This window comes from Acomys minous (genome assembly GCF_964271855.1).
Source record: "Acomys minous genome assembly, chromosome: 5".
Lineage (NCBI taxonomy): Eukaryota > Metazoa > Chordata > Mammalia > Rodentia > Muridae > Acomys > Acomys minous.
Window position 1 is genome coordinate 127,116,829 of NC_140494.1, and position 25,659 is coordinate 127,142,487.

The 25,659-nt window shown below is 44.5% G+C and overlaps 1 protein-coding gene across 6 annotated transcripts in view; it reads left to right on the forward strand.

Annotated features, from left to right (window-relative positions):
- The window catches only part of VPS13C (vacuolar protein sorting 13 homolog C), a 164,056-nt gene that overhangs the window by 88,039 nt on the left and 50,358 nt on the right, over positions 1 to 25,659 (forward strand). For all 6 annotated transcript variants that reach the window (XR_014779095.1, XM_084781224.1, XM_084781225.1 and 3 more), the window contains 16 exons: positions 1,132 to 1,288; positions 2,124 to 2,203; positions 3,143 to 3,202; positions 4,931 to 5,096; positions 6,993 to 7,106; positions 8,517 to 8,620; positions 9,040 to 9,207; positions 11,291 to 11,595; positions 12,606 to 12,753; positions 15,659 to 15,809; positions 16,346 to 16,455; positions 17,855 to 18,024; positions 19,543 to 19,790; positions 20,809 to 21,038; positions 22,438 to 22,530; positions 25,137 to 25,502. Coding sequence is in view for 5 of the 6 variants with exons in the window: in XM_084781224.1 (XP_084637350.1) it covers positions 1,132 to 1,288; positions 2,124 to 2,203; positions 3,143 to 3,202; positions 4,931 to 5,096; positions 6,993 to 7,106; positions 8,517 to 8,620; positions 9,040 to 9,207; positions 11,291 to 11,595; positions 12,606 to 12,753; positions 15,659 to 15,809; positions 16,346 to 16,455; positions 17,855 to 18,024; positions 19,543 to 19,790; positions 20,809 to 21,038; positions 22,438 to 22,530; positions 25,137 to 25,502 (2,670 nt within the window). In the remaining variant the exon portion in view is untranslated. The remainder of the gene's footprint in view (positions 1 to 1,131; positions 1,289 to 2,123; positions 2,204 to 3,142; positions 3,203 to 4,930; positions 5,097 to 6,992; positions 7,107 to 8,516; positions 8,621 to 9,039; positions 9,208 to 11,290; positions 11,596 to 12,605; positions 12,754 to 15,658; positions 15,810 to 16,345; positions 16,456 to 17,854; positions 18,025 to 19,542; positions 19,791 to 20,808; positions 21,039 to 22,437; positions 22,531 to 25,136; positions 25,503 to 25,659) is intronic.

Sequence of the window (25,659 nt, forward strand, 5' to 3'; positions counted from 1 at the left end):
GTACCACTTGCATTTAACAGATTCAGTATGTTTTTTTTAAGAGAAAATAGAAGCATTTCCTGTAACTTCCTTTCTAGTTATTGTAGGATGTGAGAATGTGGCTTGCTTTGGATCTCATATAAGAAAGACAAGAGAGGGAAATAGAGAAATATTTTGTAAATAAATGTTAGACATTTTCTGTAGATTGACACATGGATCATGTACAATTAAAAATGCTGTATTAACTTCAGCATGGATTTTCTTCTTTCTTTATATATTCAGCAGCTGTCCAGGGTGTGTGCCAGGGCTGAAAGATACATTAGAAAATATGTAGGTTCTAAATATAGCATTGTATGTCCATAAAAAAATGTGCTCAGGGTAGGCCACTTCCAGAGCCTGTGGTGTAGATGGTAGCGACCAGGTATCCGAACAGGTGGGGTTAGGAAAGGTTTCTGGGAGGAAGTGACGTTTGAGTGGAGTTTGTAAAGAAAAGTAACAAATAGTTTGAGAAAACGGAGTGAAGAAAGGGGCTGGCTAGGTAGAAGGACGGGCCTAGATAGAAGTGGCATGCAAACACAGACGTATACTCACTGTGATGGTTCTGTCCCTGTGGACCTGGTTGGGCTGCAGGGCAGGAATCTGTGCTTGCCAGGGGTTATTTGGCATCATACTGTTACCGTAGACAGGGAGGGCGCCAGTTGGTGGGTAGAGGCAGGAGTGCAGCAAATGAGCTGTTGTGCTCAGATAGCCCCCAGCAGGAGCAGTCTAGCTCAGGGTTAAGAAGAAGCCTTCCTCTGGGATTTGCATAACAATTAGCTGCTGCATTCAACAGAATTTCCTGCTGAGGCTGCTCATCAGTGAGGACCTTAGGATTGCACTAGGGTCTGCCTTCCCTCCGCCTACTTGTCATCCTTCTTTGCTTTTTCCTTCTGTACTTCACCTTAGAAATTCAGTAGAAGATAGTGGTGGTATTTCAGAGTCTGAACAAATGCGAGTAAGGTAATTGACTGTAAGGCGGTGAACGGTAGCCGCTTCTCAGGCTCCGAATGTCGTTCGCTTGTGTGGATTTCTTCGTAACTGTGTAGTACTGAGTTCTTGTTACCACTGTGTATTAGTGAAGCCGTTTGTGGTAACTCAGCCTCACTTTTTTAGGTTGTGGTTACTTTGATAAAAAAAGCAGAAAGGAAAGGAAGGCCCTTACACGAGCTAAAGATCCTTCATCTTGGGATGGAAGCCAGAGTGAAAGCTCATGACACGACGGCGAAAGCCTACCTAAGAAAAATTACCATGCGTTGTTTTGATTTTCCTGGTAAGTGCGCAGGTTCATCTGTGGAAAGGCATTGTGGGTCTCATAGCCAGCATTCTCCTTACTGTGTGTTTTCCTTACGTGTCCAGTTTGTTGGTGATGCTGTAATAAATCTCACCTAAATGATTATGGTGACATTAAGAAGTTGATTCCCACGTACAGAGTCCAAAGATTCCTCCTGGAAATTTAATTTACTAAGAAGCCTTACTGTCTGTTGATTTACTTGCAAATCACATGACAGCTAAGGACTGTTTTGAGTTACATTAACATGTGCTTGTAAGAACTAAACATTAAAGAAAATATAACGATGTGGAAGGAGACGTTTAGCCTCAGCTGCTAGTCTCACGTCCTCCCAGGTGACGGTGACGTTGGTGTTTAGTGCACGTCCTGGATCTTTTCAACTCACTGCCTGAATTTGAAGCTATCTGAATTTTATAGTTCCTGTTTGTTTACACTTTCTGAGGACTCTGTGGAGCATTTTTGAGAAGATAAACTTTGTTGAGAATAATCCCTTCTTGTATTTTATAGCTGCTATTTCTTATGTTAATACCTGTTCACATGAGGGTAATAGCTGTAGTACTCTCATAATGAAGTATGAGAGTTGTTATTGGCTAGTGTTTATCTTGTTAAATTTGCCATCTTTCATCTTCTTCTTGTCCCAGTTTTTTAAAGCTAGATTTATTGTGGTATGATTTATAGACAGTATTACACACTTGCCTGCTTTATGTACAGTTCTCTGATGAGCCTTTCTCTGTGTACCTGGCTGGTTCTGTTTTACACAATGACTGAGGGGCTGAAGGGATGACACAGGTGGCTCAGACTTGTCTTTCCCTTCTAGACTCTAAAGGCGAGCCTCTGTACATCGTCAGCTCCTCGAACGAGGCTGATGGAACCCTCCTGAAGATGCTGTTCATCACGGTACCTGCTCTACTGTCATTTCTGCTGCTGTGATAAATACCCTGACAGAAAAGTCAGTTTAGTGGAGAGAGAGATTGGTCTTACCTTATAATTCCAGGCTTCAGTCTGTCATTGTGGGCAAATCGGGACAGGAATTTCAAACACCCAGTGACATCACACATTCACAGTCAAGAGCGGAGAGAAATGAAGACATACATGTTTCCCGCTTATTTGTGCTCAGCTCTATTTCTATGCGATTGTGTAGTTACAGACCGTTTGCCTAGGGAATGGTGCTGCCCACAACTGGTGGGTCTTCCCTGTCAGTTAACTAAGAAAACCTTACATAGACAGGCTGACAGGCAAGCCCAATGTGGACAGCCTTCACAGAGACCCGCTTTCCAGATGATTCGAGGTTCTGTGAAGTTGACAATTAAATCTAAGCCTAACGGTACCTCATTTCATTTCTGGTGTTAATATTTAAGTATAAGAAATTATTTATGCTCCCCTCATCCTTAATATTTGAATTCTCCCCCTAAGTGTTTTCTTCTGTACAAGTTGGTTGATGGTGCATTATGGAAGCGTATGAAAACCCTTTACCCTCTGTTAACCTAACGAGCATCTCTGGGCTGTTGAATAAGTGACAGTGAACAGTCCAAGCGGTGCCATACCCCGAAGCAAGGTGTGCTGTAAATTAGGTAGCAGCAATTTCCACTTTTGGATCGGCCCACCTAATTAGATGCGCTAACATCTCCTCCAGAGTAGGATAAGGAATTTGATTTTGCATCCATAGTATTCAGAGCACAATTTTGTGGTCAGTTTTGGGGGACATATTCTTATTTGCTTATATGAAACATGGTTGTTGTTTCTTAATAGCAAGCTTTAAGTTGTGAAATTTATGTTTTCAAATGTGTGAAATTTTGGTGTTTTTAACTCAGTTGTTTAATTGTCAACTGCTTACAGGCAGACAGTGATGGACCAGAATTTAAAACCATCCATGATAACACCAAACAGAAGCTGAGGGTAAGTCTTTTGTGATCCATTTCAAGTTTGAGGGCCACTTTCAGCTGTAAGAAAGGATTAGGGGCAGCAGTAATAGATCTAAAATTAGGGCATATAGAATTGAAATAAGGTTGTTTTAAAAGGTGAATTAATTATTTGTGGAATATACAAATGATTCTCATTTTAAGGGAATTTTGTTCGTGTTAGCTACCATATTTGTGTGGCCTTTGTGTTAATGGAAGCACTGATCATGTGAGTTCTGTAGTGGGTTAGGGAATAAGATTAAGGACAAGGAGTGAGCCTCACCTAGTACACACACACACACACACACACACACACACACACACACACACACACACGTGCGCGCATGCACGCACATGCACACACACACTGTGCATTTGATCATATGTGGTCAGTGGAGGAATACTCCCGTATCTTCACTTAAGACTGCTAAAGCTTGGCTGAGGTTAGAATTAATGTCTGCACTGGGAGCGAGCAGAACATTGGTTTGCTGTCAGGTAAAGATTGACAGTGCAGCAGTAATAAAAAGGATTAGAGTGATATTAGTACGTCACTCTTAATTGCTTAGAAACGCTGGAGCCACTCTTGTGTTTGTTACAGACACTGAAACTCAACCCACTTTTGTGACTGTGACCCCAGTGACATAACCATCCCTCCCCCTGTGGTGTGACTGCCCCCCAGTGGCATGGTTGGTCCCTCCCCCTGTGGTGTGACTGCCCCCCAGTGGCATGGCTGGTCCCTCCCCCTGTGGTGTGACTGCCCCCCAGTGGCATGGCTGGTCCCTCCCCCTGTGGTGTGACTGCCCCCCAGTGGCATGGTTGGTCCCTCCCCCTGTGGTGTGACTGCCCCCCAGTGGCATGGTTGGTCCCTCCCCCTGTGGTGTGACTGCCCCCCAGTGGCATGGCTGGTCCCTCCCCCTGTGGTGTGACTGCCCCCCAGTGGCATGGTTGGTCCCTCCCCCTGTGGTGTGACTGCCCCCCAGTGGCATGGCTGGTCCCTCCCACTGTGGTGTGACTGCCCCCCAGTGGCATGGCTGGTCCCTCCCCCTGTGGTGTGACTGCCCCCCAGTGGCATGGCTGGTCCCTCCCCCTGTGGTGTGACTGCCCCCCAGTGGCATGGCTGGTCCCTCCCCCTGTGGTGTGACTGCCCCCCAGTGGCATGGTTGGTCCCTCCCCCTGTGGTGTGACTGCCCCCCAGTGGCATGGTTGGTCCCTCCCCCTGTGGTGTGACTGCCCCCCAGTGGCATGGCTGGTCCCTCCCCCTGTGGTGTGACTGCCCCCCAGTGGCATGGCTGGTCCCTCCCCCTGTGGTGTGACTGCCCCCCAGTGGCATGGCTGGTCCCTCCCCCTGTGGTGTGACTGCCCCCCAGTGGCATGGCTGGTCCCTCCCCCTGTGGTGTGACTGCCCCCCAGTGGCATGGTTGGTCCCTCCCCCTGTGGTGTGACTGCCCCCCAGTGGCATGGCTGGTCCCTCCCCCTGTGGTGTGACTGCCCCCCAGTGGCATGGTTGGTCCGGCAGTGGTGTGACTGCCCCCCAGTGGCATGGTTGGTCCCTCCCCCTGTGGTGTGACTGCCCCCCAGTGGCATGGTTGGTCCGGCAGTGGTGTGACTGCCCCCCAGTGGCATGGCTGGTCCCTCCCCCTGTGGTGTGACTGCCCCCCAGTGGCATGGTTGGTCCGGCAGTGGTGTGAGCATCCCTGAAACCCTCTTCTCGTGTTTACTGCCTCAGGTGTCATTCTCGTCCTTGGACTTGGTGCTCCATTTGGAAGCTTTGCTTTCCCTTATGGATTTCCTGTCGTCTGCTGTTCCGTCCTCTAACTCCTCGTCCTCTGAGAAGGGATCTGAGCGGAAGCCACCTGTGGGAGGAGAATCCAGAAGTCTTGCCGTCAAAGCCGGTATCAGTCTTTTTGCAATATGTGCTCATGGAATAGCTCACGTTTGCAGCGGGGCCGAATGGTAACACCTAGGTGTGCACCGTGTCCATCGAGTGTGGGCAGCTTCAGGGGAAAGCAGGTGCCCTCCTTACAGGATCGCGTGGCCGGTTACTGAAGGATGTGAAGTAAATGATAATAGGGAGCGCGTGCCTCAGTGGGCGTCACTCTCCGGCTCTGACAGAAAACAGGGCTTCTTTGCATTGACACCTCTCTTGGCCTTCTGTCTAGTACAAATGAGAAGCGAAGGTGGTAAAAGATGGTGACCGTCATGCTTAGCCACAGAGGCCCGTTTCTGGCTGTGATGTTGTATGCAGCAGTTCTGAGTTCTTTCTGGGTTCCACCCTGACCTCTGACCACATCCCTGTTTCGGTCACACCTAGAACTTGGTCTGTGTTCACCAGGTGCATTAACTTGTATTCTGAAAAATTTGGTATAAAATATGTGCCTGATTATTAATTCAGATGTTTAATTATTTTTTAAATGATGTAATAAATTTCTGATTGTTACCAGCTTGAATTATATCTGTATTACTGACATCTTAAGTATAAAAGTCTTAGTACTAGTCAGTTTGGTACAAGGATCTGAACTTTTAAGACAATAGAATAATAATGTTGTTAGAAGCAGAATTCCTCCTTCTTTATCGTTGTTATTGTTGTTTTAGTTTTTCGAGACAGGGCTTCTCTGTGTAGCCTGGGCCTTGGCTTTGTAAACCAGGCTGGCCTTGAGCTCACAATGATCCACCTGGCTCTGCCTCCCAAGTGCTGAGATTAAAAGTGTGCATCACCACGCCTGCCTTCTTTGTTTTGACAGTGTCTTGCTGTGTAGCCCAGGCTGGCCTCTTGCTCTTCCTGCCCCAGCCTCCTGGATGGGAGAGCTTTCTAAATGTGGCCGCCGCACCTGACTGCCTTCTTATAATGCGCTCTGTCCCTAGCATATGTGCAAACCATTCATAGCTCATCTGAGTGAATGCAGCACCACTCACCCAGCTGAACTGCTTGCTGAATTTACTGCACAGCTTGACTTTAGGGCTTGTTTATCCTGCACCAAATACTGAGAAAGCAAACAGACTCCCACATTAGGAGTAAAAACTGAGAGCTCCCATGCTGCTTGTCTATAGGAAAGTTCTGTTTCCTAGATGTAAGGCAGTCGCAGGAAAGTGCGGTCTAAGTAAGACCCACACAAAAGTCAAACCCAGCCAGGTGGGAGGCTTTGTTTGTTTTTTGTTTGTTTGTTTGTTTTGAGATAACATAGCCCAGGCTGGACTTGAACTTACTGTATAGCTCAGGCTAGCCTCAAACTCAGACAGTTGTTCCACCTTAGCCACTCGAATGTAGCATTTGCTAACACATTCATGCTGACTATCCTTTTATACACATTTTTGGTTTTCTTTTAGACTTTAGCGTATTGTATGCTGTCTTGGTGACTCTGTCATAGAATTGCTTACGGAGAGAAGCTGGGTTGGTGCTTTAGTTAAAGAGCACGTGAAGGACAGCGTAAATAATATGAGTTTCCTTAACTGTTCATAACCACTTCATTTTCATGAGCTACTCTTTGATCTAGTATGTGATATGACTACTTAAAAATATTGTAGTAACCAAACTCTAGAACCTAGTTTGAAGGGTTTCCTTAAAGCTGCAGGCACATGTCCACCTTGTGAGTAGCACCATTGAGGTGTTGTGGTCATCTTTATTCATAACTGAATGACATTGTTAGGTTTTATCTGAGTGGGAAAATCCATATTTATGTTATCTTAATAAGACTTTAATGGTTCCTTTTGTGCATTATATGATCTTCTTGTTATTATGTGCAAACTGTGTCTTTGCACATCACTGACCACTGATGTCCACTGCTTCGCAGGTCCTGGCACTTCTGAAGGTGACGTGTTTGATTTGAAGATCATAGCTGAATTAAATGCCTTCAACATCTCCGTTTGTGATCAGCAGAGTAACATAGCAGATATTAAAATACATGGTAAGGAATTGTTTTTATGGAGTGTTTTGGAAAGATCAGTGGATTTATTTGTATTGGAAATGGGTGCAAGCTTTGAACAAATGTACGTTGAAAAATAGAGGTAAACTTGTTGTTGTTCATTGTTAACTTGAGATATTCCTTATCCATTTTTAAAATTTCAGAATACATCTGAGGCTTAAGGTTTTTATTGTGGCTTTATTTTCATAATAAGAAAAAATATTTTTGGGGGGTTTATTGAGACAGCGTTCCTCTGTGTAACCTTGGTGGTCCTGCACTTGCGTTGTAGACCAGGCTGGCCTCGAACTCACAGGGATCCATTGGCCTCTGCCTCCCGAGTACTGGGATTAAAGATGTGCACCATCATGATAATTTTAAGCTCAGGTGAATATCAGTAGCTCACAGTGTAAAAATAAAAGCCATTAACCTTGTTTTCACTTTGATTTTAAGCATACGTAGCTTAGCAAAATAAGTTTGTAAAAGACATTTTATACTTCCTTTGTGATCGGTGTAGTTGAGACTCGAGCCTCAGGCTATACCGCTCATTTCAGTAGGCTCTGAGACGTCTTGTCATGGCACAGCCCCTGACGCCAACTGCTGGCTCATGCTGAGCAGATTAGCTTAACACTCTGTACCTTGCTTCCCACTGTAAAGGCTGTTGTGTGGGTGGCGTTTACACATTTATATGTGTGCACACAAGTGCAGGGGATGTTGTAAGCAGTTATAGAGGACTGGAAAGTCAGCGGCAGTCAGCAGGTGCTGCGGGATGCTGTCTGCAGGCAGTCCACGAGGAGGAGTGACTCTCAAACCCTTACGTTGTCGATGGGATGAGCATGGTGAATTTTAAACCTTAGATGATCATATTGTAGATATTAATGATTATAGAAATAATTCTTAGTCATGAGGTGACGTTCACTTATTTCAGTTTTAATAACACACGTTTGTGCAGTGCACTGGAAAACACTAAGTCTCCCCAAGTGGGTGGCTCTGCTTGCACCAATGCATAGCATATTGTTTTTGGAGAAAATGTCAACAACTTACTTAAAACTTACTGGTTTTATTTTTAAATTTCCTCAACTCTTTTTTTTTTCCCCCTGAGACAGGGTTTCTCTGTGTAGCTTTGACTGTTCTGGACTCACTTTGTAGATCAGGCTGGCCTCAAATTCAGAGATCCGCCTGCCTCTGCCTCCCAAGTGCTGGGATTAAAGGCGTGCGCCACCACCGCCTGGCAAAATTTCCTCAACTCTTATGTGTGAGGAATATGCTGTCTTAAAAATGGTTCAACCTTTTTTAGATACCACGTCCATGGGAGGTGATTGTGTTAACATGTCTGATAGTAACTTACTTGTATTTGCCTTGTATGTTAGCAGTGTGTTAGTGCACATCTGTCTGTAAATGGTGTGTCTCCTCTAGGAATGGACGCCTCTGTTTTTGTGAAGCCAAAGGAGACTGACGTGTTTGCCAGACTTGAAAATATCGTGGTCATGAATGTTAATTCACTGTCCATTCACAGAAAGGTAATTACAGAACTGTGCGTGGTGTTGAAGTGTACCATCTGGGGACAGATGCCATTTCTTACGTGCTCGGTGTACATTTGCTATTTGTCTGATATGCATTAGGCATATAAGGGCTGGAGATGAAGGTGGGAGGTTGTTTTCAGGCTGCAAAGCTTGCTGCGTGGTGATTGGACGGTTGCGTCTGGACGCTCTAGTGGTGGGTAGGTGTAGCTGCGTGGTGATTGGACGGTTGCGTCTGGACACTCTAGTGGTGGGTAGGTGTTTATTAAAGAAGTGACGTTTTCATAGGGTGATGTTGAAGGCTGAGTTTCTGCGTTGTTCTTTTTACCTGTCAGGCTCCTGGCATCAGGAAGTGTGCCGAGGGTCCTGTGACCAGGGTCCTGTGGCCCTTGTGATAACCGACTGTCTTGTAATGTCAGGCTGTCTCTATTTTGGGAGATGAAGTCTTCAGGTTCCAGATGACTCTCTACCCAGATGCCACAGAAGGAGAGAGCTACAGTGATATGTCTAAAGTGGACGGCAAACTGAGTCTCAAAGTGGGCTGCATTCAGATTGTCTATGTTCATAAATTCTTCATGTCTCTTTTGGTGAGTGCATTTCCATTCGTGTTTATTTCTCACTGTGCTCTACATAGTGTGGCTGTGTCCTGAACCTAGACAGTCAAAGTTTCCGCTACGAGGGCGTGTGTGCCAGCCTTCCATCACTGCGACAAAACCGCTGAGACACATACCTTAAAGCAACGAAAAGAACGCACCTGGACCCCAGGACTAAGAGGCTTTCTTCCATTGCTGGTTTCTCCCGTGTTGGGGCTTGCAGTGAGAGAGAGCATTCTGATGGAGCATGCGTGCTGGGGCAGGGCTGTTGACCTCGTGCATCCTGGGGAACAGAGAGGAGAGAGATGGGGCCCAGGTCCCAGTGTCCCCATAAGGAGTGTGCTCCCTGTGGCTGCACTTCCTTCCCTCAGGCCCCACTAAAGGTTACGGTGCACAGCAGTGTCATAGCGTGAGATGACGTAACTTCCTTGGTGAGCCTTTAATCTGAGACTGCAGAGAAGGGCTGTCTAATAAACACCCGTACCCTGAACAGAATGTTCTAATTAAGTAAATCTTTTAGATGATAGGAAGCCAAATGGAAGTTAATTCCTAAAATTACTGTATGCCTATGTGTAGTCGTGTACGATGTGTGTGCTGGGCGTGCGTGCCGCAGCATGCTGTCGTCATGTCAGAGGACACTGGTGTGCAGCCTGCTCTCTCCTTCCACCTCTGGATTCCAGGGATCAAGCGCAGGCCGCCAGGCCTGGGCACTCAGTCCCAGCTGAGCCATGTTGCTGGCCCCAAACGGAAACTTTAATCATTGTTTTGAACATAATATCTATCATTGTCTAATATTTTTATAGTTACATTCTAAAGCACTTTTGGTATTTACTTTTATTTGTGTATGTCTGCATACAGATGCATGCACATATTTTTGTTTTGTTTTTTCCTTTTTCTTTTTTGTTTTTTAGTAGTGCTTGTTGTTTAATACACAGGATCTCATATAGCCCAGACTGGCCTCAAATTCACTGTGTAGCCCAGGCTGACCTTGAACTCCTGATCCTCCTGCCTCTACCTCCCAAATGCTGGGACTACACATGTGCACCACCACATTGGGCTATTACTTTTATGTACTTTATTGTTTGTATGATGTGGTATTTTAATTTAGGGCTTTTCAGTATTAGTTGATAGACCATCCAAAGGTCATCATGCAGTTGAAGAACAAATATTGAAACTTAGGGTTTCGATTATAATTGTGATCAACTAGGCCATGAAATTCTTATTTTTACTACATCCTTGCAAATGTCTCGGGCTGTTGAGTTTAAACCTCCCAGTTCAAGAGCTTACTGGCCATCCATTTATACCTAAACCATCAATTTTATTTGTCTAGAGTGTGTGTATATTGGGCTAATGAAAGAGATGATGCCACTCTTTTGTGATTAATGAACACATGCTAAGAATATTTCTTTTAGGTTCTTCCTTAGTAAAGTACTTTATTTTCAGGTGAAACAGAGGCCAAATGTATCTTACCACAAATAACTTTTGATTCCTATTAATGATTGCAAGATGATAGACAACCATATTTGCATCTCTCCAGTGCATTACAGTCTTCATGAGTAAGCTGGCATTAATTGCTGAGAATAAACTCTGTTCTTGCTCCCTGAAAGTACAAAGTAGAGCCTACTTTGGGATAGAGTTCTGTCCAACATAACTTTCATTTAAATTCCAATTTAAGATGCCTGGTCATCTGGTGCCCCATATTTGACCGCCTCCCCTTGGTGGGGAGGCCTGGTGACACTCAAAGAAAGAATAAGCAGGCTACCAAGATGAGACTTGATAGCCTATGACCATATAGTGGGTGAGGAGGTCCCCCTCGGTCTTAGACCTAGGGGAGGGGAATAGGGTGATAGTGGGAGGGAGGGAGGAATAGGAGGATACAAGTGATGGAATAACAATTGAGTTGTAATCTGAATAAATTAATAAAAGAAAAGAAAAGAAAAGAAAAAGATGCCTGGTCACTATGAGGAAATGGGTGTTTATGCCATAAAGGAGCGTTTCTCTCATTTGATCTCTTCATTGAGCCTTCATTTCATTTGCTCGGGGGCCTATGTCTGCCTGTCTCCCTCTCTCCTAACAGAGCTTCCTCAACAACTTCCAAACTGCCAAAGAAGCCTTGAGCACAGCCACAGTCCAGGCTGCAGAACGAGCTGCGTCCAGTGTGAAGGAGCTGGCTCAGAAGAGCTTCCGGCTTCTGATGGACATCGATTTGAAGGCTCCTGTCATCACCATCCCTCAGTCGTCTGTGTCCCCCAATGCCGTGATAGCAGATCTGGGCTTGATCAGAGTCCAGAACAAGTTCAGTCTGGTTTCTGTGGAGCAGCACTCTCTCCCCCCAGTGGCCGACACCATGAGCATCCAGCTCACCCAGCTGAAGCTGTCCAGGTGTGTGGAGTGTCCAGGCCTTTGCTCTTCCCATGCATTTTCATACATCCTTTTCACCTGTAGTAATTACTGTGATGATTCCTAACTCGCATCCTGTCTTTATTCCAGTTAGGAAGCTATGATTACTGCTTTCCAGCCTGCGGTTAATAGTAGTGTGCTTTGTAGGGTCTGTGTTTTGTCTTAATAGTTTTATAGTATGGGGTTTTTTGGTTTTTTTTTTTCCATTTTGTAAAAAATGATTATAAAATTAAAACTTCCTGAAAGGAAGTGGGGGCAATGCCTCTCTTCACAGCTATTCAGGATGGTGAGGTGGGGAGGGGGGTACAGGCTCACAAGCTTGAAATGGGCTTAGGCAACATAGCGAGACCCTGTCTCCAGACAGAAAAGGAGCTCTGGTGTCCTCAGTAACATTTGCCTTTTCTTTTCTTAGTCCACGTGGCTGTTTACTTTTCTTCACGGTAGAGGCCTTCCTGAGTTATAGTACAGTGTAAGACGTTCATTCCTAAGCCTTGTTAGAGTTAGGAGTTCTCAGTGAGGCGCCACAGAGTCCTTGAATTGTCACGTGAGGGCCTTGACTCTGCTGAAGAGCAAGACTTACTTGGCTGTGCAAATGGTCATCGGTAGCCAGACTAGAAGTGGCTGCTGTTATATGCTCATTAGTTGTGTATTTGATATGTTTTTCCTCCTTCAGTTTGGAGAAATAACAGTGCCATATTCAGGGCTAATGGTTTCTTAATGATTCAGTTTGGCAAGTTTTGGCATTCCCTTACATGACATCTTACCAGTGCGTTATCAAACAGTCTTAGTGACAGTAGACACGTTCGTCATACCCAACTCAAAGTTTGTCTGAGGTTACTGTTTCAGATAGCTGTGCATATAAATTTGATTTATTCTGAAGGGTTCAGCACAGCTTTTAAATGTTTAGGAAAGTGCCATAAAAGATACAAAACATGTCAGATATACATTTTAAAATGCGTAGATATTTATAAGAAAATTTATTATTCTTTCAGAACTGTTTTACAGGCTGACTCGCTTCAGCCTGACATTGAAATCTTAAAGCCAGTGAACATGCTTTTGTCCATACAGCGGAATTTGTCGTCCGCGTGGTACACACAGGTTCCAGGCATGGAGATAAAAGGAAAGCTTAAGCCTATGCAGGTGAGCATGTAAATTGTGGAAAGTGCTGGGCAGGCTTGCCCTGAGGACGCTGCAGTTCCTCGTGTGTCTGAAAACCAACAGTGAGGCTGTCCTTGTCCTATAGTGTCCTTTATTTCACTTTAGTTAGACATCTGATAAAGCCAGGATATGGCCTATGGGAACCCACTGAAAATATTTTTCTTAATTTGGAAAATTTGATAAAAAGTAGAATTGTCAAAGAATTAAAAGTGAGGCTCAGATACTACATTCAAAACAAAATGCTCTTTCTAGTTTAGGGATGTTCTACTGATGCATGATTTGCATGTATTGAGGTACAATAGCCTCTAGGATTGCAATGTGTAGGGACTTTTTATGATTTAGAAATAGTTATTTCAGTGGCATGTGCTTTTATTTGGGAAGCACTGGTGTTTTTAGTGGCATAGTTCGGTTCTGTCTGGGTTTCTGAAGTTAAGGGTTAACCAAGGAAGGGCATCAGCTAGACAGTATGTGATCCCGAGGAACGTGTTTCTAGTAGATCACTTTGATAGTTCTTAGAAACCTTGAGGTCACTGTCAAAGGCCAGCTTTAACAGGTGCAGGAGGGAAACTGAGGCAGGTGGCCATAGAGTCAGTGTTGAGGTGGCTGATGTCTTTCTCTAGTCTCATTTTGGATCAGTCAGGATTGGTGACTGACGTCTCCTTTTCCATACCTAAACTCTGTTTTTAAATTAATTTATTCATTTACTTTACACCCTGATCATAACTCCATCTTTCTTTTAACCATCTCTGGTTCCATGAGTTAATGGAGGGTTTAAGGCAATAGTTTTTAGATCCCCTAAAGCTCAGTTGGACTCAGTGACCTAGAGGAATGTTTGCCATAGGCTGTAAATCTGTTGCAGGCCTTATTTCATGTAGTTTACCTGCCGGACTCTGGAGCTACACAGAGTTCCTGCTAGTCTTTTTGCTAATTAGCAGGAAGACTGAAAGTTACTGGAATCAATTCAGGAATTATTATCAGGAGTTGTAAAACCATCTTCCTGAGATTCTGCGGGAAATCTGCCTGGAGAGCATCACCTATACAGCAGTGAGCAGTGAGGGACGCTTTATTCCCAGTCAGTAATGACATCAGAGAACAGAAAGCGGGTGTCAGAAGAAGCAAACCTGAAGCATACCTCAGATCTTGTAAGGCACAGAATGCCTTTCAGAAAGCCCACGTGTCTGCTCAACTCCTTTCCTCTGGCTTTTGACAATGCTTGAAAATACCTGGCTCCTGAGAGCTCCTGAAAGGTCACCTCTCAGCTTTGTCCTTCAGATGTGGGGAAGGGACACACAATAGGTGATGCACTTTCTCAAGTTAGCTACTCCCCAGGAAGGTCTGGTATCTTAGGTGGCGTCACAAAAGGCAGTGGGTGCCCAAGGACGTTTTAAAGTGGATGTCACACCTGTTACCAGAACACGGCTCGAGATAAGCAAAACCTGGTGTTTGTGTTCCCACATCAAGCTAGACAGTGCTCGAGTGTGTGTGTGTGTGTGTTCCGTGTGAAGTCACAAGCAAATGCTTAAAACAGCTTATGTGCAAGTGCTTGTGCAAGCTTTTGAGGACGCTGTGTGTGCTGCGCCGGGTGGGGGTGTGGTTCATAAGGAGAAGGGTGAGAGGTCAAAGCAAAGCCTGTGGCGTCTCGTTCAGTCGGGCTGCTTTGTGGTGTTCAGCTTCCTACTAGAAAGATGTTATTATTCATGTCTAAAGATTAAAAAAAAAAAGGCTGGCTTTAAAGAAGCTGGGAAACGTGGCTCGAACACAGCTTAAAGGCACAGCGCTGGGCTGGTGCAGAGCTGTCTCAGGCGCCTTTTCTTCTCTCTTCTTATCTCACACGCCCTTTGCAAAGGTGAAAAGGAAGGCGCTGCATTCTTGGTGCACGATGGCGTTAAGTAGTGCTCGGTCCTTGGATCTGTTGTTATTATAAGAGGTGCTTTTTTTTTTTTTTTTTTTTGGCTAAGCTAAACAGATGCTTTGTGTGTGTGTGTGTGTGTGTGTGTGTGTGTGTCCAGGTGTGTCTGTACTGAGAACAGAGCTACAGAGCAAGATGACATCTTGGTTCTAGCAAACTGGAAACTAAACCCAAGCTTAGAGGGAGCTGCTGCTGGGTGAAATGCGGGACGGGCAGAGTGGAGGCTACAGTGAAGCCTAGGAAAGGTAGTGTGGTCCCGGGTTAGGCAGGAGGGGCATTGACTTCCAAAGGATCTGGCTGCACTGGAGGCATGTGCCTCTATTGATCCTGTTGATGCTGTGGTTTAAGCATATGTGCGTGTCTCTCTCTCTCTCTCTCTCTCTCTCTCTCTCTCTCTCTCTCTCTCTCTCTCTCTCTCCCCCTCCCTCCTCTCAAAAATAGATGATTCACCCATCATAATGTTCTTCTTGTAGGTTTCTAGGACCCTCTGGATCCTTCTATTCTGGGCCCAGGGGTCCTGCTTAAACTATGGCACCAGCCAAGGACAATACGTGCAGTAAACTTCGAACCCCTACCCAGATCTAGCCAATGGACAGGACATTCTCCACAGTTGAGTGGAGAGTGGGGAGTGACTTTCACACGAACTCTGGTGCCCCATATTTGATCACGTTCCCTGGATGGGGAGGCTTGGTGGCACTCAGAGGAAGGATAGCAGGTTACCAAGAAGAGACTTGATACCCTATGAGCATATACAGGGGGAGGAGGTCCCCCTCAGTCACAGTCATAGGGGAGGGGAGTAAGAGGAAGCGGGAGGGAGGGAGGAATGGGAGGATACAAGGGATGGGATAGCAAATGAGATGTAATATGAATAAATTAATAAATATATATATAATATATGAATCATTCATTCATGAAGCTATAAAGGCATAATATTCTATTGTTTTTACATGATATAAACAAATTATTGGTGGTTTTCAGGTTGCTCTCAGTCAAGATGACTTGACAGTTTTAATGAAAATTTTGCTGGAGAACCTTGGGGAAGCTTCCTCTCAGCCAAGCCCTACCCAGTCTGCGCAGGAAGCTACGAAAGTCAAGAGAGATACTCGGAGCGGGCCTGGCTACCTTAAAGGTAAAAGCTGATTTACTTTGTGTTGGTAGTGCTCTTCAGCTCCCCAGCACAGCATGCCGCCAAAGGATCCACTGCTCTTAGCCTTTACTAGGGAAGGTCTGCGGGAGTTGGGGCTGCCTACTGAAGCTCCCAGGTGTGTGCACTGCCTGTGACAAAGGGAGGGTCAGTTGTTCCTGCCTGCGTTGTGGTTATTTGCCCTTGGCTTGTGGAAGCTAAAGTTGCTGAATTCACCCGGCACTGAGGTGATCTACATTGAGAGAGAAAACTCAAAGCAGGCAGGCAGTGTAGTTAGATGTCAGAATAATTCAGAGAGAAAAGGACCTTGATCTGCTGCGTGGACCACGAGGAAGGAGGTATTTATTCTCTTACAGAGCAGTCATTGCCATTTTTACTAGCTATCTGGGGAGTTATTTAAATATGAGAGAAGGTGTGATACAAATTCAGAATCATAGTTTATCAGCCCTTCTTTAAAATGTTTAATATAGCATATCTGCCTCAGAGCTCTGCGGTTTTCTTATTCATGTTTAAACCATCAGATCAAGATTCGACAGACCCAGAGTCCGCCGTGGACCACACTGTCACACTTCAGTTTGGGTTCCACTTTGACTCTCTCTCCATCACCCTGTACAACAACGACAGCTGCCAGGTAAGTAGGACATTTGTGTTGCCAGGGTGGGTCCTTTGCTCTTGACAGTACTCAGCTTTCGAATGTTGGCATATTTTGTTGTAACTATTAATAAAATTCAGTGCATCTACAAAGCGCTATTTGACCTGAGAAAGGTGCATGGTTCCATAGGCTCCTGTGTCTCTAATCTTGCCAGGCTAAGGGAAGGTATTCAGGGCTTTTCTTTTCCAGCAACACAGCCCCAAAATGCGTTTTATCTCACTACTAGAGGAATTTACTATAAGCTGACTGGGCACGTGTTTAATTTTATGCATCCGTAGTCATCACTCTTTTGGAAGGAGAATTTAATACTGGCTTTGGAGCCTTTCATGATAGTGTCTCAGTCAGAGATAGTTAAGCATTTATATAACAGGTCAAAAGTACTTTAGAAAGCCATTTTGCATTGTATGATATCTTGTAGTAAATATTTTTATTTTATAAATTAGTTATGTCAGATGTTAATGCCTATAGCATGTCATACAAATACCCACAATCTATTTTTATTATAGATTTTATATTCCTGTCCATGTGCATTTCCTATGCTAATTGGCACTTTATATTTTTCTAGAAGCTCTACAGGTTTCTACATTTGAGCTTTGTGATAGCATCTGTTGCTTATGTGTTGAACTGCGTACATTTCTAGTAGAAATGTTGTTCATGCAAGCCTCAGCAAATGCCTTCACAGAGGGCGACAGTTACTCACACTCTCCATCTCACTAAGGACAGTTGCCTTGCTCTCCAGGCTTACAGCACTGCTGCCGTCTCCGCCTCCTTTCTTTAACCTCACTCATTTAGACACTGCATACGTCACTTTTGGTGTTTACTGCTTTTCCTGTCACTTCTCACTCCTTTCTTTGAGACTTATTTTAGCTCACACTTGTCCTGCAGTGGCTTCCTCTATTTGTACCAGGCCGTGTACTACAGTCATGGAGCCACTTGCAGCTCCTCATTTGGCTTAGACACAGTGAGTGGTACACTACATGAGCCTCACGTTACCTAAAATCCACCCACTCCAGACCATCAGTTTCAGGGATTGATTGGAAATGTCTGTGTATTACAGGCATCAGCTGTGTAACATGTTATCTCTGTCAATACTTAGGCGAGTTTGCCTGTGTTTGTAAGTTAAAAGCATTCTGTTTGCCAGTCATACTGTCATTCACAGTGAACATACTGAGTACTGACCGCGTGCCCAGGGCTCACACAGACATGTGAGTGCACCATGTACTCACCTGTGTTCATAGTATTCAGGTTCGTGTATGTGAGTCAGCCCTTGAAACGTTGTGGCTTGGTTTGTTTTAAGCTTTGACTTGAGGAATGTACTTAAGTGAACTCGTGGAATATTTAAAGATCCTGTATTCCTTTGCTTGAAAATGTACTACAGGAGTCCAGACTTTTATTTCATAATGACAGTCTCCGTCTCGGTGAGCTCAGACTCCACCTGATGGCTTCTGCAGGGAAGATGTTCAAGGATGGGTCTCTGAGTGTCAGCCTTAAACTGCAGATGTGCACTCTTGATGATCTCCGAGAAGGGATGGAGAGAGCGACATCCAGGTCTGTAAGATCAGCGTTTGCTGTCAGCCTTCCGGGAGGGTGCCGGCCTGCCGTGCAGTGTGGGAGCCTCAGGAGAGTCTGTCCTGCGCTCAGACTTTCAGAGTTGAGTTGGGAGAAGGTGTAATGGCTCTCGCTAATTCCTCTGCTTCAAACTATAAATGAAAAGGGAATTTATTAATAAAACAAAGTGCCGCCTTAGCAATGAGAACTAAAGGAGGTAAGAGTTGGTAATGTATTGCCACAGATTATTGCCAGTAGGAATAATAATAATAATACTTTTATTACAATGTGTTATAATATATTTATAATAATAATAATTATTATTATAGAATCCTTAAATTCATGTATCCCTTTTTTTCTTGTTCACTTTGTCTTTCAAAACAATTCTGCATAATTTCTTTCATTTTTTAGTAGGAATATACTCTGTAGCAATATCACATTATCAACCCATTTTGAAAGATTAACTTGTGTCAGTCTGATATGAAATATGGAAATATGTAACTTTTAAAAAATTTGTTTTGTTTCTTTTTTTTAATATTTATTTATTTATTATGTATACAATGCTCTCCCTGCATGTACTTCTGCACACCAGAAGAGGGAACCAGATCTCATCATAGATGGTTGTGAGCCACCATGTGGTTGCTGGGAATTGAACTCAGGACCTTTGGAAGAGCAGCCAGTGCTCTTAACCTCTGAGCCATCTCTCCAGCCCTTGTTTTGTTTCTTGAGACAGGGTTTCTCTGTGTAGTTTTGGCTATCTTACACTTGCTTTGTAGACCATGTTGGCCTCAAACTCACGGAAATCTACCTGTCTCTGCCTCCCAGGTGGCGCGTGTGCCACCTCACTCACCTATTTTGTGCTTTTTTTGTGTGTGTGTGAAAGACCATGTTGCTATTTAAACTTGGACAACATTGGCCATTTTCAGGATTCTGCTGAACCCTAATGAAAAAATAAGGGAAGTATGTTATCACAACCAGGTTTTCTCATCACAGTTCTTTAGGCTGACTGATTCCTTGATAAGATCTTCTTGTTTGGTGGCCTGATCTGTCCCGCACTGGTGAGGGAGGAGCCATCACTGTGGGAACTGATAGACACTTGTTGATCTGGCTTGCGTTGAGTACTACGGAATAAATGCTATAGGGCAATCAAACTGTACAGATAAGCTCTTCCAGGGCCTTTTTATTTGGTGGAATAAAGAGATGGTGTTGTGTTGTGAGGGACTGCATTCATGCATTACTAATCACCTAAGATCATTTCCAGCAGTCATCCGTTTCTCTGGAATTGCATTATAATTACAGAATATCCCATAATTGCTTAATCACATGAATCTTTCTTTGGAGATTAGGCAGCCGTGTCTTGGTTGCTAATTGGGTGATTAGGTTCCAATTAACAGTGTTGTATTTTCTATTCAGATTAGAAACTGAAAGGTGAAAGAAAGATGATTAAATGCAAGGGGGCATTCTCCTTCCTTCGTTGTCTTAGTGGGTGAGATAATAAATGCCATGTTTCTTCTTCAGGATGATTGACAGAAAGAATGGCCAGGACAGCGACGGTTCTATGATTGATGTGAGTTACAGACAAGATAAAAATGGGAGCCAGATTGATGCTGTTCTTGACAAGCTGTACGTGTGTGCCAGTGTGGAGTTCCTGATGACTGTGGCCGACTTCTTCATTAAAGCTATGCCTCAGAGTCCAGAAAACATAGCAAAGGAAGTACAGATTCCGTCAAGACAGACGGCCCTGGGAAGAGTCAGGATGGAGAAAGGTTGGTTAGGAGCACGTCACTGTCTTGAATGGGGATGCCTGTATTTGAACAAAAATTAGAAACAGGAGAACGCAGAGGTGGAGAACTTCAGGAAGTAAAATTAGGTGTTTTGGATTTAAGCACATTCTTTGTAAAACTCCAGCAAGCAAATTTTAAGTAAGGCATGGTAGGCATGTTCTGCAGTGCAGTGGAAACTGCTCTGGCTCCGTTCAGTTTTCTTCATCCAGAAATAGCAGGACGCGGCCTACCAGCAGTGGCGGACTACCTGCTTTATAAAAGGGCATAGTTTATTAAGACAAAATTCTTTGAATTATTCCAGTGTGTCGATGGGCAATAGACAAGCTAGAAGGAAGAGGCAGGGACCAGGGAGGACAAAGCAGGACTGACCCAGTAGCCCCTTTAGCTGCTTAGACTCCGAGGCAGCCTGGAGTCGGAGACCGGTGGAAGCCATCTCCAAGTCGGTCGTTTTTATATTCCAGCTCTATCAAGTAGATTGGTGATTTTCTGTGTTCACTTTTAAATTGTTTTAAGGTCAGGTATTTTACTTTGTTTTTGCTTCCTTTAATGTAAAAACTGACAAAGCTGCAAACTGAGCATGTATTGGCAAGGTTAGAATATTATTTTCCCATGTGCTGTGTTGTTTGGAATAGGGACCATACCTGATGATGCCGTGTTTACTTCTGTAAGTTTATACTGTAGATCGTGTGGCACGGAGCATGGGCTTCTGGGTGAAACCGAAGTAAATTGGTGACAGAGGTTAGTCTCTGTCATCAGAGGCTCTGTTCCTTGCCCTGTGGCATGGCCTGACACAGCGTGGGCATGTTTATATGTGCACACACCTGAATTGCATTCCCAGGAACTTAAAAAAACCCATGTCATTTCTAAAGGATCCAAGTACGAATGACCTTCTTTGGCTAGATTTCTGATTTTTTTTTTTTTTTAATTAGAATCAGCCGTGGATAGATGACCCGTTGTGAAGATTTACATTAAAATTGCCCCGCCCCTGCTGTTTCTTTAGATGATTCTGTGCGGCCGAATATGACTTTGAAAGCCATGATCACAGACCCGGAAGTGGTATTCGTTGCCAACCTGACGAAGGCTGACGCTCCCGCCCTGACCGCCTCCTTCCAGTGCAGCCTGTCCCTCTCAACGTCCAAACTCGAGCAGGTGATGGAAGCCTCTGTGAGAGACCTGAGACTGCTCGCCTGCCCCTTCCTGAGAGAGAGGAGAGGCAAGAGCGTCACCACGGTGAGGAAAACTGGGGACACTGGTGCTGAAGCTAGTGAGAGGGGGGAACCCCAGACTCCGCCAGGGGCGAGCTTTGCTGGACCCACAGGCATAGGCTTTACCAAGGATCTGAACTTGAGGCTCCACGGTGTTAGAAGGCGGAGTCATGGCCTCTCGTGGTGGAAGTAGGGAGGCCTCCCCGTGGACTCTTTTTCCTGTTACATTTCTGTTGGATGGATTTTGAATTTTGTCAGGACCCAGTGGTTTCCCCCTTCCCCCGCCTCCGCAGCTTTTTATTTGTTCTTTGTAGCAAAACCAACGCGAATAAATGAAAAATAAACTTGGTATGGAAAATATTTTCAGTTGGGGGGGGTCATGTGACCAAAATACAGTTATATTCTGTTTTTAAAAGTTAATTTAAATGATGCTTTGCATTATTATTGAACTTTGTGATTTTAGTTAATTACTTTAGTTATACCAATTAGTTTTTAGTGCCGTATCTATAAGTTTATGGTAAGAGAAGCTTACATCACGTGACTCGCTAGGAGCACTGTTTTAAATTTGAAGAATTTTTGAGCTATGATCTGTGCATAAAGAAGTGAATCCTAAGCTTCCGTACTCGATCATGAATTATCCTTTGACGTGTCATCTTTTGTATGCCACAGAAAACTGATAGTGATCACTTCATTGAAGACAGGTTCTAATGAAAAGCCGCCAGAGTTATGCCATTGTCACTGGCTCACTTATTAAGAGGCAGAGGTACTTTATATCTCTAATGGATACGTAGGATTCCAGGCTTCATAGGTCAGTGCTCATCAAGACTGAAGATGAGGGTTGTTCTCAGAAGGACCGTCTGTGGTGTTGACAAGCCCGCTAGTCTTCATGAAACACCATGTACTCCCTGTACCGTCGGTGTCGGCCCCTGACTATAGTTCTCTCAAAGGCACTGAGAGAACTTCTCCATCTGTGGGCTGCGAGTCCCACAGACATCATATGTCAGATACCCCGAATATCACATGTTTACATTAGGAATCATAACAACAGCAAAATTATAGTTACGACATAGCAACAAAAAATAATTTTATGGTTCGGGGTCACTACACCACGAGGAACTGTGTTAAAGGGTCGCAGCATTAGGAAGGTTGAGGACACTGATTTAGATGGTGTCTTAGTGAGAAGGAAATACTTCTGGATAGTTCCTGTGCTCCTAACCCTTCTGTGTTGGGTTTGGAGTGAAGACCTTTTCCAGCACTACGTAAAGTCCTGGAGCTGCCCCAGCGCTGTAGTGGTGTGGAGGAGCTTCGCAAGGAGCCTGGCTGATGGGCCTTTGCCTGTCGTGAGGCTAGGCTAGCTCTCACACGTGTGTGGTACATACCTGGTCTGTTCTGGGGAGATGTGACCTTCGCTCTTCTGTTCCTAGGTGTTACAGCCCTGCTCCCTATTTATGGAAAAGTGCACATGGGCTTCTGGAAAACAGAACATAAATATTACGGTTAAGGAATTTGTAATTAAGGTTGGTGCCTTTCATGCGTATTTTCTGACTGAAGGTTCATTTTTGCTTTTGTGCAGTATTGTGTATTTCCAGTGCTCTGCAACACTAACTTTCGTTGTCTTACACCTCTTGCATTATTGCTGGGCACTTTTTGGTAATCAGAATAGCTCTCTCATTCAAACATCTCTCTCTCTGTCTCTGTCTCTGTCTCTGTCTCTCGCTGTCTCTCTGTCTCTGTCTCTCGCTGTCTCTCTGTCTCTCTCTGTCTCTCTCAATAACATGCTTACTTGTGTTATTTTGAAAAGACCACTTTTTGAAATAATTTTATAAACACTTTTGTTTTATATGCATGTGTGTGTTTGGGAGGCTGTGTAGGAGGGAGAACAGCGATGGGTGGGAAAGGAAGGGAATCAAGGATGGGAGGTGACATTGAGATTATTTTATTTGTAGTTATTTGGCTTTTACCTGATATTTAATTTGATTCAATCTAATAACTAGGTGGTTAAATATTCTGCTTGGCTTACAGATATGCAAATGGCAGGTATATACTTGAGATGAATGATTAGGATTTATTGTGTCTTATACCCTTTTGTAAAGTATTGAAAGAAAGAAAAAGCTCCAGTGTCTTCTAATAGCATTCAAATTCTGTCTTTCTATTTTCTTACGTATTACTCTGTGTGTGTTGTATGTGTGGTAAGGCAGAGGTTGGCCTTTGGTGTTTTTCTTTCTTTCTTTCTTTCTTTCTTTCTTTTTTTTTTTTTTTTTGAGACAGGGTCTTTTACTTAACTTGTTGCTCACTGGTTGGCTGCACGGGCTGTTGGTAAGCGCCCAGGTCCCAGTGCACCTGACCTGCGCTCAGGTCCCAGCATGCCTGATTGTTTATGTGGCCGCTTGAGATCTGGGCTCGGGTCCTCATGCTTTTACAGAGAGCACTTCACACAGTGAGCATCTCTCCAGCCTGGCCTTTCAATTCTTAAACTGACTTTGTTGCTCATTTACAAGGGGAAAAATCTAGAAGCATTCTGTTTTTCCTTCTTTCCAGAGTATGAAAAAAAATGAAGGGGTTTGTGCCAGTGATGGTAAGAGCTTCACTTTATAGTCAGAGACAGATAGTGATTGAACTGAGGCTTGAGTTGATTTCATCAGCACTATGGTGTAAATGACAGCACATTTTTTTAGAATTTAAAAAAATACTGGATTTTATTAAATTGTCTTAAATTGTGTTTTGCTAACTAGTGAATTTACCAGTTTAAATACATGGAATGCTATGTGGGGAGAAACCTCTTTGAATTCGTTGTATTTTCTCTAAGAAACTAATTTTTGAGGCAGGGTCTTACACTGTAGCCCCAGATGGCCTTTAACTCACAGAGATCCTCCTGCCTCTGCCTCCCTAGTGCTGGAACTAAAGCTTTTGCCACCACGCTCTGCCAAACATTTTCACCCTTAATGTGTATAAAATGTCCCGTGTCGGGCATTGGGTGTCCACAGTTCCTGCATAGGAGGGAGAAGGAATCGTAGCTCTTGTGCAAGTGGCACGTACAAGGTGCTGTTGGGAGAAAAGCAAAGGCCCGTTCATCCAGACCAGTGCACGGGAAAAGCTGTCCGAGAGCTGGGCTTCTTGAATTGAGTTTCCAGACTTGATGGAGGCTGGATGACTGCTGAGGAGGAGGAGGGAGAGGCTATCAGTGTAGAACTGGCAGAACGCACAAAGGCAGAGAATGAAGAGGCTGAACTCAAGAACTTAGAGGGTGGGCCCCTGTGGCCGAGCGTGAGACTGAGCGTTCCTTAGCTGCAGCTGACCCTCTAAGGGAAAACAAAGGCTCTGCTGGTGGTAGGGTAGCAAGCGGTGTGCGGTGCGCTGGAGCCTCCAGTTGGTGATGTCTTAAGTCTGTTTAGCGTGTTAAGGAGGCAGAGGTTGTGAGAAATGAACAGTAGAGGAATCTGTTTGCCCTGATGCGTCTCAAACTCTGGCTGGCCAGGTGAACAGGCACTGGCTCACGAGGAGCTTTTGGGACTCCGCCAAGGAGGATTTGAGTTTATTCCGAGAGTGCTGGAAAGCTGCCGGGAATTGTAACTCAGCGATGGCTTGCCTAGGTTTGGCCTTAAAAATAGTTGTGCCGGTGGCATTTTGGAGGGGGGCTGAGGGCGCTGGCTGGATTAAAGGTGTTATTTCTGTGGTACTGAGGCTGAGATAGGCGTTAAGAGCGAGCCGGGGCATGTTCCTAAAAGGAGCAGGCATACTTCCCAGAGCTCGGGTTGCAGTCAACTGGTCTCCATCTCAGCCTCCTGCTCCTGACCTTGATTACTGAAGTGAGCTAGGAGTATAGTGAAGAAGCTATGTGTGGTTGTTGTTGGTTTTGTTGTTGTTCGTGTGACACTGTCTGATTCTGAATTATGAGTTTCTCCTTTGGGTTTCGGCTGTTGATGTAACATGAACTACTTATTCCAGATAGCCAGAGCTGAAATCCTCATGTGGTTAGTTGACTTCCTGTTTTCTTATCTTCCTTCATTCAGAGATTAATATAGTAAGTGTAAGTTACTTACTTTTTTTTTTTTAACTTCTAAAGTGTATTTTAATTCTCATTTGGGAAGGAATCTATTTATTTTTCTTCTTTCCTTTTTTAAAGATCTCACCTATAATCCTTAACACTGTGATGACAATCATGGCTGCTATGTCCCCAAAGACCAAAGAAGATGAGTCGAAAGACATGGCTAAGGAGATGGACAATCTCTGGGCCGTCAAATCAGTTACTGATTACAACTCTTGGTTTCTTGGTGTTGACATGGCAACAGAAGTAACCGAAAATTTCAGGGACCTCGAGCATCCACCAGTAGAGGAAAATTGTGTGGTTGCTGTGGAGTCAGTTCAAGTCACCTTAGAATGTGGCCTTGGGCATCGCACTGTGCCCTTGTTATTGGCAGAGTCAAAGTTCTCTGGAAATATAAAAAATTGGACTTCTCTAATGGCGGCTGCTGCTGACATGACACTAGAGGTAAGGCCACGTAGATGCCTCCCTGCTGCCAACATGACACTAGAGGTGAGGCCACACAGATACCTCCTGCTGCTGCTGACATGACACTAGAGGTGAGGCCACACAGCTGCCTCCTGCTGCTGCTGACATGACACTAGAGGTGAGGCCACACAGGTGC